The sequence below is a fragment of the Entelurus aequoreus genome, linkage group LG20 (genome assembly GCF_033978785.1).
Source record: "Entelurus aequoreus isolate RoL-2023_Sb linkage group LG20, RoL_Eaeq_v1.1, whole genome shotgun sequence".
Classification (NCBI taxonomy): Eukaryota; Metazoa; Chordata; class Actinopteri; order Syngnathiformes; family Syngnathidae; genus Entelurus; species Entelurus aequoreus.
In genome coordinates this window covers 28,544,073-28,559,532 of record NC_084750.1, presented here as the reverse complement: position 1 = coordinate 28,559,532, position 15,460 = coordinate 28,544,073, and the positions used below count along the sequence as shown (strand labels likewise).

The following is a 15,460-nucleotide window of genomic DNA, read 5'->3' as shown; positions in this document are numbered from 1 at the left end:
ATTTAGTTCAGAAAATGTTCACTTTGATTGCACAACATCATTAGAGCTGAAGCCATTTCACTTCTGTAAACACTGTAGTGCCTGCAACGTCATAACGTCATGTCCGCATGCGGGTCAGATTGCATTCACATTAGAAATCTCATTTTATTTTGTAATGTGAACGGCAGCTAAAAAGATCGGATTTGACAAAAAAAATTAGATTGAGCCTGCAGTGTGAACTTAGACCTATCATTGACCTATCATAGGTCAATCATAGTTATGATTAAAATCTATGAACTCTGCCTAGCAACACTTGACAGTTCTGTGGTCGTACGTTGCTGACACATTGTCGCCTGCTTCACCTCATCTCTTCTCCTCTCCTTTCTCCAGATGCACACTAACGGGTGGAAGGTCACCTCCCCATTCAAGAAGCAGGCCCAGAAAGGCGGAGCCAAAAGTGATGGACAGGTGAGCGTGTGTTTTGTTTTGGTTGTAAAAACAAGTTGTGATTGACTCTGTGCCCTGAGAATACAACCTGAACCAATGACATTCACAGGAATGTCAACACGGTGGTTCCAGAGAGTAGTTAGATGAGAGAGGATGCCAAATAAATTAATTATAGCTACTTTACCTTATTGTATTCAGGCCCTCCCTTTTGTCGCCACATTCCATAGTGGCGTCATCGCCTTCATAGTTTGAGCTCTTCGCCGCATTAGTTTCTCCGTGCCATTTATAGCATTAACGTTTCTGTGAGTCATGAGAACCGTCACAAGAATAGAGAAAACTGGTCAGCATCCAATGACGCACGGCGATGGCAACAAACACGCCTGGTTTCTCTTGCAGGGCCCGACCCGCCGCATTCTCTCGCCGACGGCAGCGTTTGTTTCACACACGACGTCATTCCGAGCGTATTCACGTGTGTTGTTGTTGTTGTGATTGGTCTGTCAGGAGGCAGACGAGGAGGCGGAGAGGACCAAGCTGAGAGAAGTGAGTAAGCGCTTGTATGCGCAGCTTCAAGACGCCGAGAAGAAGCACCAGGAGGAGAGAGAGAAGCTGCAGGTGAGGCCAACAACGACTCTTTCTCTTAGCTCAGTGTTTTTCAACCTTTTTTGAGCCAAGGCACATCTTCTGCGTTGAGAAAATCCAGAGGCACACCACCTGCAGAAATCATTAAAAAGCGAAACTCAGTTGACAGTAAAAAGTCGTTGTCGCAATGACTTTAAAGCATAACCAAACATGCATCAATATAGCTCTTGTCTCAAAGTAGGTGTACTGTCACCACCTGTCACATCACGCCGTATGAGTTTTTTGCTGTTTTCCTGTGTGTAGTGTTTTAGTTCTTGTCTTGCGCTCCTATTTTGGTGGCTTTTCCTGTAGCAGTTTCATGTCTTCCTTTGAGCGATATTTCCCGCATCTACTTTGTTTTAGCAATCAAGAATATTTAAGTTGTTTTTATCCTTCTTTGTGGGGACATTGTTGATTGTCATGTCATGTTCGGATGTACATTGTGGACGCTGTCTTTACTCCGCAGTAAGTCTTTGCTGTCGTCCAGCATTCTGTTTTTGTTTACTTTGTAGCCAGTTCAGTTTTAGTTTTGTTCTGCGTAGCCTTCCCTAAGCTTCAATGCTTTTTCTTAAAGGCACTCACCTTTTGTTTATTTTTGGTTTAAGCATTAGACACCTTTTTACCTGCACGCTGCCTCCCGCTGTTTCCGACATCTACAAAGCAATTAGCTACCGGCTGCCACCTACTGAGATGGAAGAGTACCGTATTTTTCGGACTATAAGTCGCAGTTGTTTTCATAGTTTGGCCGGGGGTGCGACTTATACTCAGGAGCGACTTATGTGTGAAATTATTAACACATTAACGTAAAATATCAAATAATATTAATTAGCTCATTCACGTAAGAGACTAGACGTATAAGATTTCATCGGATCTAGCGATTAGGAGTGACAGATTGTTTGGTAAACGTATAGCATGTTCTATATGTTATAGTTATTTGAATGACTCTTACCATAATATGTTACGTTAACATACCAGGCACGTTCTCAGTTAGTTATTTATGAGTCATATAACGTACACTTATTCAGCCTGTTGTTCACTATTCTTTTATTCACTATTTATTTTAAATTGCCTTTCAAATATCTATTTTTGGTGTTGGGTTTTATCAAATAAATTTCCCCAAAAAATGCGACTTATACTCCAGTGCGACTTATATATGTTTTTTTCATTCTTTATTATGCATTTTCGGCCGGAGCGTCTTATACTCCGAAAAATACGGTATTACACGGTTACAACTGCTGAGCTCTAGACAGCACCGACACTCAACAACAACACATCATTTGCAGACTATAATTACTGGTTTGCAAAAAATATTTTTAACCCAAATAATTGAATTTAGATAATCTCCCACGGCACACCAGACTGTATCTCACGGCACACTAGTGTGCCGCGGCACAGTGGTTGAAAAACACTGTCTTAGCTAACAAAGAAAATGACATGGACTGCAAATATCCAACAAGTAGCAACTAAGAGGCTTGCATACCAGTGCTTCTAAATTATAATTTTTTTTAATGGATTTTATTCATCCATACGAACCACTCGAAAAAAACTTCACACACCCTGAATTTGAATCCTAATTGAGACCTGACAATATTTATGTACCGTATTTTTCCGACTATAAGGCGCACTTAAAATCCTTTCATTTTCTCAAAAATCGACAGTGCGCCTAATGTACGGCATAATTCTGGTTGTGCATATCGACCTCGAAACAATTTTATTTGGTACATGGTGAAATGATAAGTGTGATCAGTAGATGGCAGTCACACATCAGAGATGTGTCGACTGCAAGATGACGCCAGTAAACAACACCAAAACTTAAAATGTTCCATTGAGAATATAAAACATTACACACGGCGCTCAAAAATCTGTCAAAATGTTTTTAGTACGACTTCGGTAAGCTATGAAGCCACACAGCTTGATGGATTGTCGGCGCGTTAAACATACGAGCATTATTATGGTGCGATTGTGCCGGTTTAGTACTGGTATTGGTAAAATGTAAACAATCTATCCCTACCACAGTGTGTGGGATTATTTCAGTGCTTCTTAATTATTTTCTGTTACGCCCCCCCCCCCCCCCTTGGGAGAAGAAAACACTCCACGCAGCGGCTATGAATAGTATTTGTCTATAAAATTGTTGTAAGTTCACCTCTGCATCTGCATTGTTTCCTTATTAACATTAACCTCTAAAGGCCTTAGTGGCCACATGCGTGGACAGCACCTTTAAGCTCTTATTTCCAAAATTGTGTACACTACTGAATTGGGGTCTTATGCCGACATATGGACACTTATACTGCTATCTGGTGGTGTCAGAAGAGTATAACATACAATGGAATTTTGAAAAAAAAAGTGTAAAAATAAAAATGTGCATGTCACTACACATGAAGTACACGTTTGTGCACTTATGGACTAAGTACATCATATTAAAAGATGATTTTTAGTTTTTATTCTAATTAGGGTCCAATAAGCCCAAATAGTAAAGAGAAATAAAAAAAAAAGCATGTAAACAAACAGCATGGGCCTTAAGAGGTTAAATAAAACAAAAAAATGAAGAAATATAGATCAATTTAAAACAAAGAATAACTATATTAACATTGTTTTTAGTCTGTAGTAGAAAATATTCAAAGTACATCAATTTGCCTTAAATTAAAAACAAATCCTTAATTAAACTATTGACAGTTTTTGACCAACTTAAACCATTTGATACGGAAAAATACAATTAAATAAACTCAATAAGTAATAATATAAAATAAAAATTCTGATTGATCAGCAATATTACCCAGGAGCACAATATAAAAAAAACACTTCAAACTACAAAATAAAAAATAATAAAACAATCTGTACTGATTTTAAAAATATATATATATAAATTAGAATAAATCAGGATTAATGGCTGCAATAAGCATGTTGTGCAGTGCACAGCTTTTCAAACGGGATTTGAAGCATGGTACTGATAAAGCATGTTCCCTGGGATCACAAGTGCCCCCTACCGGAAACCCCCGCCCCACCAACCCTTGCCCCCAACTATTTGGCAAGGACTGGATTATTTGCTTGGAAACTCCATTCCGTGATATGATACGTACTAGTATGTTGTGCGCAATGTTTGGCCGTGTGATGCTAATTCTAAGCCAGGACAACATTTTGTACCGATAACCAAAAAGTGGGGTCCACTGTATAACAATTCTGATAAAAAATTCCAGATAAATGTTTTGTGGTCCATCACTTGTATTGAAGCTCAGATGAGATCGGTAGGTTGGAGTTCAAATCCCAGCCGAGTCATACCAAAGACTATAAAAATGGGACCCATAACCTCCCTGCTTGGCACTCAGCAACAAAGGGTTGGAGTTGGGGGTTAAATCACCAAAAATGATTCCTGGGCGCGGCGCCGCTGCTGCCCACTGCTCCCCAAGGGGATGGGACAAATGCAGAGGACAAATTTCACCACATCTAGTGTGTGTGTGACAATCATTGGTACTTTAATCTTTAAATTATCCAGTCTAGTACAAACTGTGTTTTTTTCCTTCACTTTTTTGAGCACTTTGATGTCAACAATGTCGAAACGATCCCAGTTTTTACAAAATGGACAAACAAACCGCCATTCCAGGCACCTTCCTGTTCCATAGCATCCATCCATTTTCTACCGGTTGTCCCTTTCGGGGTCGCAGGACACCCTGGAGAAGTCACCACCTCATCGCAGATAAACCAACATTCACACTCACATTCACACACTAGGGTGGCTTTGTAAATCTACTTTGTTTATACTGCCACACACAACGCTGTGGGACAACATTCCTGTTTCCCTTAAACAAATCCACTGTTTGGCACCTATAAGAACCGCCTGGCCAAGGTTTTCCTTTGTGATTCCACTGTGTTGGCGCTTATGTTTGTTCAAGCCACACCTTTCAAGTGCAGTCTCAGCCTATTTGACACCATTCTCCCATGTCTGGCTGGAACTATGTTCGTAAATAAAACTTCACCCTTATCTCACAAATGGTCTCCACCGCCTGCAGGCTGAAGGCAGCATGCTGAGGGAGCGTCTCAGCGAGCAGGGGGAGAAGTTAAAGAGCACCGAAGAAGACGTGGAAAAGAAAGACCACCGCATAGAGGAGCTGCAGAGGTTACTGGGAGGCATGGAGAAGGAGAGCGCCACCTTGAGGGAAACCATTAACAGCCGGGAGGAGGAACTGCACCAGCTACGCCACATTCAAAAGGACGGCCCGAAGGGAGAACAAAGGTCAGACATTGCGTTCAATTGCTTTTGTTGCCATTGCAACATGATATGACAGCATCGGCCTTATACTGATCACAACCACCAGGGGGTGGATGTAGGAATTGCTTTTACAGTGGAACCTCTATTTGCCATATTTTCGGTTTAGAAACTTTTACATGGAGCCAAATATGCCTTTGTGTGCAAACTACAGATGTCCGATAATGGCTTTTTTGCCGATATCTGATATTCCGATATTGTCCAACTCTTAATTACCGATTACGATATCAACCGATACCGATATATACAGTCGTGGAATTAACACATTATTAGGCCTAATTTTGTTGTGATGCACCGCTGGATGCATTAAACAATGTACCAAGGTTTTCCAAAATAAATCAACTCAAAGTTATGGAAAAAAATGCCAACATGGCACTGCCAGATTTATTATTGAAGTCACAAAGTTCATTAATTTTTTTAACATGCCTCAAAACAGCAGCTTGGAATTTGGGCCATGCTCTCCCTGAGAGAGCATGAGGAGGTTGAGGTGGGCAGGGTTGGGGAGGCAGGGTTGAGGTGGTGGGACGGGGAGGTGTATATTGTAGCGTCCCGGAAGAGTTAGTGCTGCAAGGGGTTCTGGGTATTTGTTCTGTTGTGTTTATGTAGTGTTACGGTGTGGATGTTCTCCCGAAATGTGTTTGTCATTCTTGTTTGGTGTGGGTTCACAGTGTGGCGCATATTTGTAACAGTGTTAAAGTTGTTTATACGGCCACCCACAGTGTGACCTGTATGGCTGTTGACCAAGTATGCCTTGCATTCACTTGTGTGTGTGAAAAGCCGTAGATATTATGTGATTGGGCCTGCACGCAAAGGCAGTGCCTTTTAAGGCACGCCTCCAATATTTTTTGTCTGGGTGGAAATCGGGAGAAATTCGGGAGAATGGTTGTCCCGGGAGATTTTCGGGAGGGGCACTGAAATTCGGGAGTCTCCCGGGAAAATCGAGAGAGTTGGCAAGTATGACTGGGAGATGCAACTGCTCTGTACTTCTCCCTTCGTCCGTGTACCACTCCGTACAGCGGCGTTTTAAAAAGTCATAAATTTTACTTTTTGAAACCGATACCGATAATTTCCGATATTACATTTTAAAGCATTTATCGGCCGATATTATCGGACATCTCTAATAGAGAGAGACAGTTAATCTCCCCCTTAAGTTCGTTTAAGCACTTTATGTTGCGCATTAAGTGCACAAACTTTAATTAAAATAGGGACTGTTCTCTAGGCTGGAACCCTATTCATGTTTATAATGTTTCTTATAAAGACATTTGCTTCAATATACACACTTTTTCTATTTAAAAAACCTTGTTTAAGAACAAAAGATGTGCTATTATCCTCTTTGTGTCTTTCATTGGCTTTTCTGCCCGGTAACAGCATCTGTCAGCATTTATACTGCCTTTGCCCACCATTTTCCTGTTTGTCACCGTTGTGTATAAAGAGCACAGATGCAGAATAGCAGGTTCAATTGTCCTTTCACTAAGAGAGTTGTATTATTTGTGGTCTTCAGGGCGGAGCAGTTGGAGAAAGACGTGGCCATTCTCAAAGAGAAGATCCACCATTTGGACGACATGCTGAAAAGCCAGCAGAGGAAAGTCAGACACATGATCGAACAGGTGAGACGCACATTTTCACACCAGTAAAGAACACACTGAGTTGCGGGCGTCCTAACTTTTTCTACTTAGTGCACACACTACAGACAAACGGATGTGGGGCTCATGCTCAGACTATGGGATGTAGTTTGGCAGAGGGGAAACATGCCCTGTAACATAAATAAACGGAATCAGTAGTAGGGATGTAACAATAAACGGTAATAATGATAACCGCGGTAAAAATGTCAGACGGTTAGCATTACCGTTTTAAATTAAAATTATCGAAAACCCGTGATATTAGTGACTGCACTTTTATAAACTCACGGACTAACGTGAAAACAAGAAACATAATTTTTCCCCATTAACAAACGTCGTACCCCAATCTAAACTGAGCGACCGAGGATTACAAGACAGAGGTGTTTTTACCTTGTGTCTAAGGACCGCTGAACCACAACACCCACCAGAAATAATGAATACCATTAATAGATTTTATTTGTTACACACTATTCATTTAAATAAATCTTAAAGTGCTACAGTACAAATCACATTTTTAAAACAATAAAAGCTTAGCCATTAAAACAAATCAAATTCTAAGACTTAAAACTAGAGATGTCCGATAATATCGGACTGCCGATATTATCCGATAATATCGGACTGCCGATATTATCCGATAATATCGGACTGCCGATATTATCGGCCGATAAATGCTTTAAAATGTAATATCAGAAATTATCGGTTTTGGTTTCAAAAAGTTAAATTTATGACTTTTTAAAACGACGCTGTACGGAGTGGTACACGGACGTAGGGAGAAGTACAGAGCAGATGCGTCTTCCAGTCATACTTGCCAACCCTCCCGATTTTCCCGGGAGGTTCCCGAATATCAGTGCCCCTCCCGAAAATCTCCCGGGGCAACCATTCTCCCGAATTTCTCCCGATTTCCACCCAGACAACAATATTGGGGGCGTGCCTTAAAGGCACTGCCTTTGCGTGCCGGCCCAGACACATATCTACGGCTTTTCACACACAAAAGTGAACAGCCATACAGGTCACACTGAGGGTGGCCGTATAAACAACTTTAACACTGTTACAAATATGCGCCATACTGTGAACCCACACCAAACAAGAATGACAAACACATTTCGGGAGAACATCCACACCGTAACACAACAGAAATACCCAGAACCCCTTGCAGCACTAACCCTCTCAGGGAGAGCATGTCCCAAATTCCAAGCTGCTGTTTTGAGGCATGTTAAAAAAAATTATGCACTTTGTGACTTCAATAATAAATATGGCAGTGCCATGTTGGCATTTTTTTCCATAACTTGAGTTGATTTATTTTGGAAAACCTTGTTACATTGTTTAATGCATCCAGCGGGGCATCACAACAAAATTAGGCAAAATGTGTTAATTCCACGACTGTATATATCGGAATCGGTAAAAGTGTATCTGATCTATTAATTTTAGTTATTAAAAACAATTTGGGTCAAAAGATTTCTGGTACTTTTTGAGCATGTTGAACAATCGATAATGACAGCCGTGATCATTTTGGTCACTGTAACCGTGATAAGACATATTCATATCCAGTGTTGGGTTAGTTACTGAAAACCAGTAACTAGTTATAGTTACTAGTTACTTCATTTCAAAAGTAACTCAGTTACTTACACCAAAAAGTAATGCATTACTGTGAAAAGTAACTATTTAGTTACTTCTTTTTTTTTAAAGCTTCCATTAATGCCCTTTTAGCCTTCATTTCAGTACTGTTATTGCACTGGAGACTAATACAATCTGTTGATCAACTTGACATGCATTTGCATCACTGAACTCTGCTAAGCAATGTGGTCTACATACAACACACAAAGACAAAGATATGTTTCAAAGGGCCAATTTGTTTCTGGCCAGAACAGATTGACAAAACTGTTTTAAATAGCTGCAACATAACATACATAAGTAACAAACAGCATAATAACAACATAGCTGTAAAGCAAGAAAGGCACACACTACATACACAAAGCCTAACCAGGCATTTTTTCCTCAAAGAATTCTAACACAAAATCATGTCTGAAGCCCAGAACACTCTACACATTTCCCCAGTTTTAGTTTAGAGATAAGGAAAGATTGCCCTGGCCCACTAGCATCCCTCTTTATGTTTGTGAACTTTATAGTCTATACATTTAGAGTGATGTGATAGTCAAACACTCTAAAAGTCTAGAATGAAAGAGTATATAAGAGAATTGACAGCAACGTTCCCTCTAAGGTGCGCGCCTGTGCAATTGCGCACTGCTCAAGCATCCTCTGCGCACGGCAAATCTATGCCACGCACAAAATAAAATAAAAAAATAAGCACATAACAATTTTCGACACGACACGGACACGACTTTTCGTCATCATTGTTCAAATATGAACAAACTATGATTTACCAATCAAATGTGTGCTTATTCTAGTGTCATTTATTAGAAATCTTAATTTATAACTATTAATCATGAAATGCTGTTAGTATATTAAATAAATACTAATACAAATATATTTTTTACAAACAGGAAGTTGCAGGAATGTACACATGATTCCCTGCTTACATCTCATTGTGCAACATGTGAATGTTTTAATGGGAACTAAATGCAATGTCTGAAAGGGGTACAAACTATTTCCAAAGCAGGACCTCCACCCAGACAAACAATACATGTACACAATTCATGAAAAACAATATTTTTTGTTATTGTCATTGTAAGTGGACCTAAACACTTATATTAGAAAAGGAAATGACTGCTGTCATTTCATTATAATAATAAGAGAATGTTGTCTGTCTATCTGTGTTGGCCCTGCGATGGGTGGGGACTTGTCCAGGGTGTACTCCGCCTTCCGCCCGAATGCAGCTAAGATAGGCTCCAGCGACCACGAAAGGGACAAGCGGTATAAAATGGATGGATGTATGGAGATTAAACTTGTTATTTAGTCAGGTTTGGGACAGGTGTGCTGCTGGTGTAGCCACAGTGTGCACGTTTGATGTTGCTCACATGGGCTCCACTGAATGCTCAGGGAGTTTTTGCGTTTGCTCACACATGAACAATTAGAGGGAACATTGATTGACAGAGTGTGTACCTTCAGTGCTGAATGATGAGCAGAGGCAGAGTTAATCCTTAAGTGGTGGAGGGAAAGTGGCATCGGAGTCTCCGTCTCTCTTTACTAGCTACGTCGAAGCATGTTGCTTATGTAGCTTGTTTCAGCAGATTTAAATTGCTGTTTTGGGTAGTAGATGGGATCTTTGATCCAAAGCACAATTTACATTTAACTAAAATGTTATTTTCTTTGTGCTCGACAAAAGAAAAGTAGTTAAAATATCTCCATGTTAACAAACTCGACTTCTGGCTCCGCCATGATCAGACACGCCCCCCCCCTTCTTCTCCTCCACCTCCCCACACTCAAACTCACACACACACAGAGCGCAGGTCTCTCTTCTCAAGTTTGTGACACAAGAAGAATCAGCGCTCCGATAAAACACACTTCATACTACATTAAAAGTAACGTAAAATAACGCAGTAACGCATCATGTAGTAATTGGTAACTGAGTTACTGAATATAAAAAATAACGCGTTAGATTACTAGTTACCGCCGAAACTAACAGCGTTACAGTAACGCGTTACAAAGTAACACGTTAGTCCCAACACTGTTCATATCGTTACTTCCCTAGTTGGTAGCAAGTAAATGAAAGAAAAAAAAATCGAAACAGAAGGAAGCTCATGCTTCGTTTGAATGCGCTTATGTTGTTGAAATAAATACAATATTTATTAAAAATATTGTCACAAACAATAACACATAAAACATATTTTACAGCTGGAGATGCTTTTTATGCTCAGAAAATGAAAGTCGATAATTAAAATTGGACATCCAAAAAAAGAAATATTCTTTACTATTTTCTATTGCTAGTTTTGGAGGTCAACATCTACGTCAGGGGTCTTCAACGTTTTCCAGGTCAAGGACACCCAAAAGGAGTGGCGACCCCCAACCTGTATAAAATTATGTTTTTAAATCGATCTGGTCCAAAATGTAGCTTTATACTGTGCAATACTAAAATATTCAAATAATACAGTAGTGCCGTTAATCTCTAGCTGGCAGCTAGCGCCACTAATCGATAGCTGGAAACTAGAGCGCTAATCACTAGCTAGCTATCTTAAATGCTGACAAGAATATAATAACAAATATTTGATGTGTTTTTATTTTGCGAAATAGTTTTCCTAATTGGCATAGGGTAGAGTTCAGCGTAGGATTTTCATCAGCTGATAGTATTCATAAAATACATAATATGATTGTTATTAGTTAATCTACTCGGCGTTACACCTGATGCCTCTGTTTCAAACTTAATTCAAAGTTCCTTGAACGCACCCCAATTATGTGCTATGAGATGCAAAAGTGAAACCATACAGCTGATATGCCACTGCCGTTTTTAAATTACACTAGTGTGTTCGATCAATGGTAATGTCTATGTTTAAAAATATATACAGTACAGGCCAAAAGTTTGGACACACCTTCTCATTCAATGCATTTTCTTTATTTTCATGAATATTTACATTGTAGATTGTCACTGAAGGCATCAGAACTATGAATGAACACATGTGGAGTTATGTACTTAACAAAAAAAGGTGAAATAACTGAAACATGTTTTATATTCTAGTTTACTTTTGGCCTGTACTGTACATTTGTGGGATAAAAATGCAGAGGGAATATTAACAAATATATATTTTTAAAAAACTATCAACCAAAATTGCATGCTCCCCCGCTGTATGTCTGCGAACCCCCCGTTGAATACCTCTGATCTACGTTATAAATGCTAACTTTATCATCATATCACTTTTCTTTTCAGTGTTGCGCAACACTTTCTTTGTAATGCTCTAATGTGGTATTAAAGTGTTATTTGCATAGGTGTGGCATCATAAAAAGATTAGCTATGGGCTGAATTTTGCACACCCCTTTGTCTCAAGTCTTCATATTTGCTCATGTTTGACCTCATGTTTGCTGTTTTTAGCTCCAGAACTCTCGCATGGTGATCCAGGAGCGCGATCGTGTGATCAAAGAGCTGGAGGAGAAAGTAGTTTTCCTGGAGGCTGAGGTGAGAGCGCCTCTTTGTCTTCTCTCCAAGAAACAGCTTTATGTATTATATGTGAGAGAGGACCGAAGTAAAAACGTCCAAATGTCTGCCAAATGGACATGTGAGATGTGAAAGAAAGACCTAATGGAAGGATTGTCTTTTTGGGAGAAGCTCTTGTTCACGTTAACTGACATGTGATCTTTGTTCAGAACCGAGAGATGCACGACCAGGTGGACTTCTTCCTGGAAGGATCAAACAGTCATGCCTATCTTTCATCCGAACGCAACCCCCAGATTGTCTACAGGTACTTATACCATATACTGTATATACAATATATATTCTCCTGGGATCATCCTAGTATCGTTAAATCTATTTTTTTATTAAATGTATTTATTCATAATTAAATATTTTAATTTACAGTATAATAAACAATGCTTTAAACTGTGCTCAAAATGAATTACTGTGCCCCTTTAAAACAAAATATTCATAATATTAATACAAGTAACATCTATTACATTTGGATTTAACAATAAAACTACATGTATATTATGGTTAGTATTTTTTCTTTTTATTGTATAATTAATCATCGGATTCAATTGCCCCTCTCATGTAACCAGTATATTGGGTTCTTTACATCATAACACATTAAAAATAATAAAAAATTACAAAAACAAAATGTAAAACTGTTGAATCTCATAACTAAAAGATAAGATAACCAAAACAAATCAAGAACATACTCCAGTAATGCACATTAAATACACATAGCAAACATAAGAAAATAAAAAAAGGAAAATTAAATGTATACACATGAAATAATTTGGGTATGCAAAATAATTTAAAAAAAACATTTAAAAAAAAGGTGTTTAGTTTGCCAATGTCATGTAACTAAAATAATACAGAATCAAAGTGATTAACATAAAATAAGATAAACAATTTTGTTTAATAAGAATTCATTTTTAGAAATACGTTATTACAGATGGAACATTTCTAACCTGCAGCCTGTTTTGAAAAAGTTTCATTATAACTATTAAACCAAATAATACATTGCAAAAATCAGTTTGAATTGAGAATCGTGTTGGATCGAGAATCATCACCCCAGGAATTGGAATCGGATCTAATCTTTAGTTGCCAAAAAATGTACAACCCTAATAAATGACATAACATGATACTAAAAAAAGATAGAAATGTAGGTTTTTGATAGCCTTCTAGTCTAGCAAAATAAGGTAACCGAAATATTATAAAACCTACCAGTGACAAAAATAATGAATGCAGTTAAATAATGAAATTAAATGGATACTTCTGATACTGTCAATCAAACCTGAGTAAAACATACAAAATATGTATACAAATAATTTTTCTTTGATTATTGTTAGTTGTTTATCTTAAAAGGAGCCATATGTAAGAATCTGGCCAGAAATGTTATTGCAACCACGGTCAAAATTTGGTAGTCCCCTCGCCTTTTCCCTGACTGAGGTTGCCAGATACGCAGGCGAATCCAGCTCGATCGACTGGGCTACTCCAAGGAACTTCAAACTACCACTGCCTCTTACTAGGTGTTGAGGTGCTGGGACCATGATAGCTGAATAGACAAGCGTTTTGTCAATAACAAATATCTAACCAACATTTACACAAAAATAAGGCTATTTTTAGGAAAAGGAGTTCATCATGCCTGCATACAATATCACAACAAACGGCAATCATATGGTTATTGTCAGTACTAACAGAAAACAAAGACTAAAACAAACTACAACCAAAGCTAGCAATGGTTATACTGGTGAAAATAAGTAGAGCATGCCTAATGTACGTCCAAAACTAAAGGAGACATTTTACCAAGGTATGCCTATAGGCTACTGTTTCAAACGTTTCAGATTGCCATATAACTTGGTACATGTAGTCCACAATATGCAAATACGAATGAGGAATTCTTCTATCATGTGATTTGGTCTCCATACGTTTCACATTGCCATGACAGCCATGCTAATGTTGGAACCCATTTCCTCAACGTATCAGCATATTGAGAACGAAATAGGCACTGACACTACCCATATCCACATAGGTTTTTATTTGTCGGAAATATATTTTGCCCTGTCAGTTGGATGACACATCGACATACAGGCGATGTGTCAGGACTGGGCTAGCATGCGAAGCATTCGTTGCATGATCATAGTAGAAAATATCATAGACTGTATTGGACAATATAGTTTACATACAAAATGTCCATTTCCATTTATTACAAGTAATAAGAAAACGTGAATGCCTTACTTACCTATCAAGGAAGAAATTAGCAGGTTTGGCGTCAGATGAAAAAGTCTTCTTCGCCTTCAATCTTCTCCATCTTTCAAAGGCATCCTTGTTTTGTTCCTGACTTTGTCATGAATAAGTTGAGAATCGTAACAAGGCCTTTTAGATTTACTAAGTTCTGACATGTTTAGTAACTTTACCAGTGGCAGTAGCTAGAGCAGGGGTCTCAAACTCAATTTGCCTGGGGGCCACTGGATGCTGAGTCTGGGTGAGGCTGAGCCGCAATAAAAGACGTCTATATTTTTATTTTCAACACAAAATAAAATCAAAATATAAATGAACAAAATGAGAATTCAGTAAATAAATCAGTCATAACTAATAACAATAATAATTCGATTTCTCCAGTCAGCAACAATGTATACACATACTTACTATGTGAGAAGTAACAATAAATAAATCTGTGAACCTGAACATGGCTTGAACATGGCTTCTCTTGCCTACTTCTTGCTGCTTCTTTGCATACTCTTCAGCATGTCCAGTTGTATAATGACGTTTTAAATTGTATTTCTTGTGCACGGCAACTTTCGCTGTGCAAATAAGACACGTCGGGGTGCCCTTGTGCTCAACAAAGAAATCTTGCATCTCCCACTTTTCCTGGAATTGTCTTTGCTCATCACTAACCTTTCTCTAAAGACATGTTTGGGGTTGTGGAATATATTTGTATTTAACCGAATAATAATGTTATTTCCACAATGTGTGTCGTTCCGCTTTTCCTCCCGACAGCAACACGGCGGTCGGCGGAAAGTACCGGGAAAAAGTGACTGCTCCCGGAGTGTTATATGGCGCCATATAAAAATATATGTAGTGTTCATCGTGTGAGGCAATGCAAATTAAACAATAAAAAAAACATAACGGTTTGAATTGGTCCAGGTTATCAGGGACTTAATTACTGACGGACAGGTGTCGCCGTGTGACTCCGCGCAGGCACGTAAGACAACCCTCGTCTCCATGGCAACGTTTCTCTCGCTTTCACTCATTTGCCGCTTTTCCACTAACGCATGGGTATTTTGGACCCAAATAACAAAAATTGTCTCTGTCTGGAGCCAACGAGAGGGGGCGGGGAGTTTAAAGTCACGGTAGCACAATTAGCCCCGAACGGGCTAACATCACGACTAACGTGTTACACGAGAAAGACACAGAGAGCGAGAGAGAGAGAGCGAGGGAGTGAGGGAGGGAGAGCGAGAGAGAGAG

At 38.9% G+C, this 15,460-nt stretch overlaps 1 protein-coding gene and 1 long non-coding RNA gene across 2 annotated transcripts in view; one reads left to right on the top strand and one right to left on the bottom strand.

Annotated features, from left to right (window-relative positions):
• Positions 1-15,460, top strand: part of tuft1a (tuftelin 1a) — a 38,602-nt gene that overhangs the window by 21,393 nt on the left and 1,749 nt on the right. The window contains exons 6-11 of the mRNA XM_062029910.1: positions 370-447; positions 928-1,038; positions 5,049-5,272; positions 6,807-6,912; positions 11,906-11,989; positions 12,178-12,272. Coding sequence (XP_061885894.1) covers positions 370-447; positions 928-1,038; positions 5,049-5,272; positions 6,807-6,912; positions 11,906-11,989; positions 12,178-12,272 — 698 coding nt within the window. The remainder of the gene's footprint in view (positions 1-369; positions 448-927; positions 1,039-5,048; positions 5,273-6,806; positions 6,913-11,905; positions 11,990-12,177; positions 12,273-15,460) is intronic.
• On the bottom strand, positions 334-14,532 carry LOC133636171 (uncharacterized). Its single transcript, XR_009822185.1, has 3 exons — positions 14,410-14,532; positions 14,235-14,333; positions 334-1,137 (listed from the first exon to the last, which is right to left on the bottom strand). It is a non-coding gene; the product is annotated as an uncharacterized LOC133636171 (long non-coding RNA).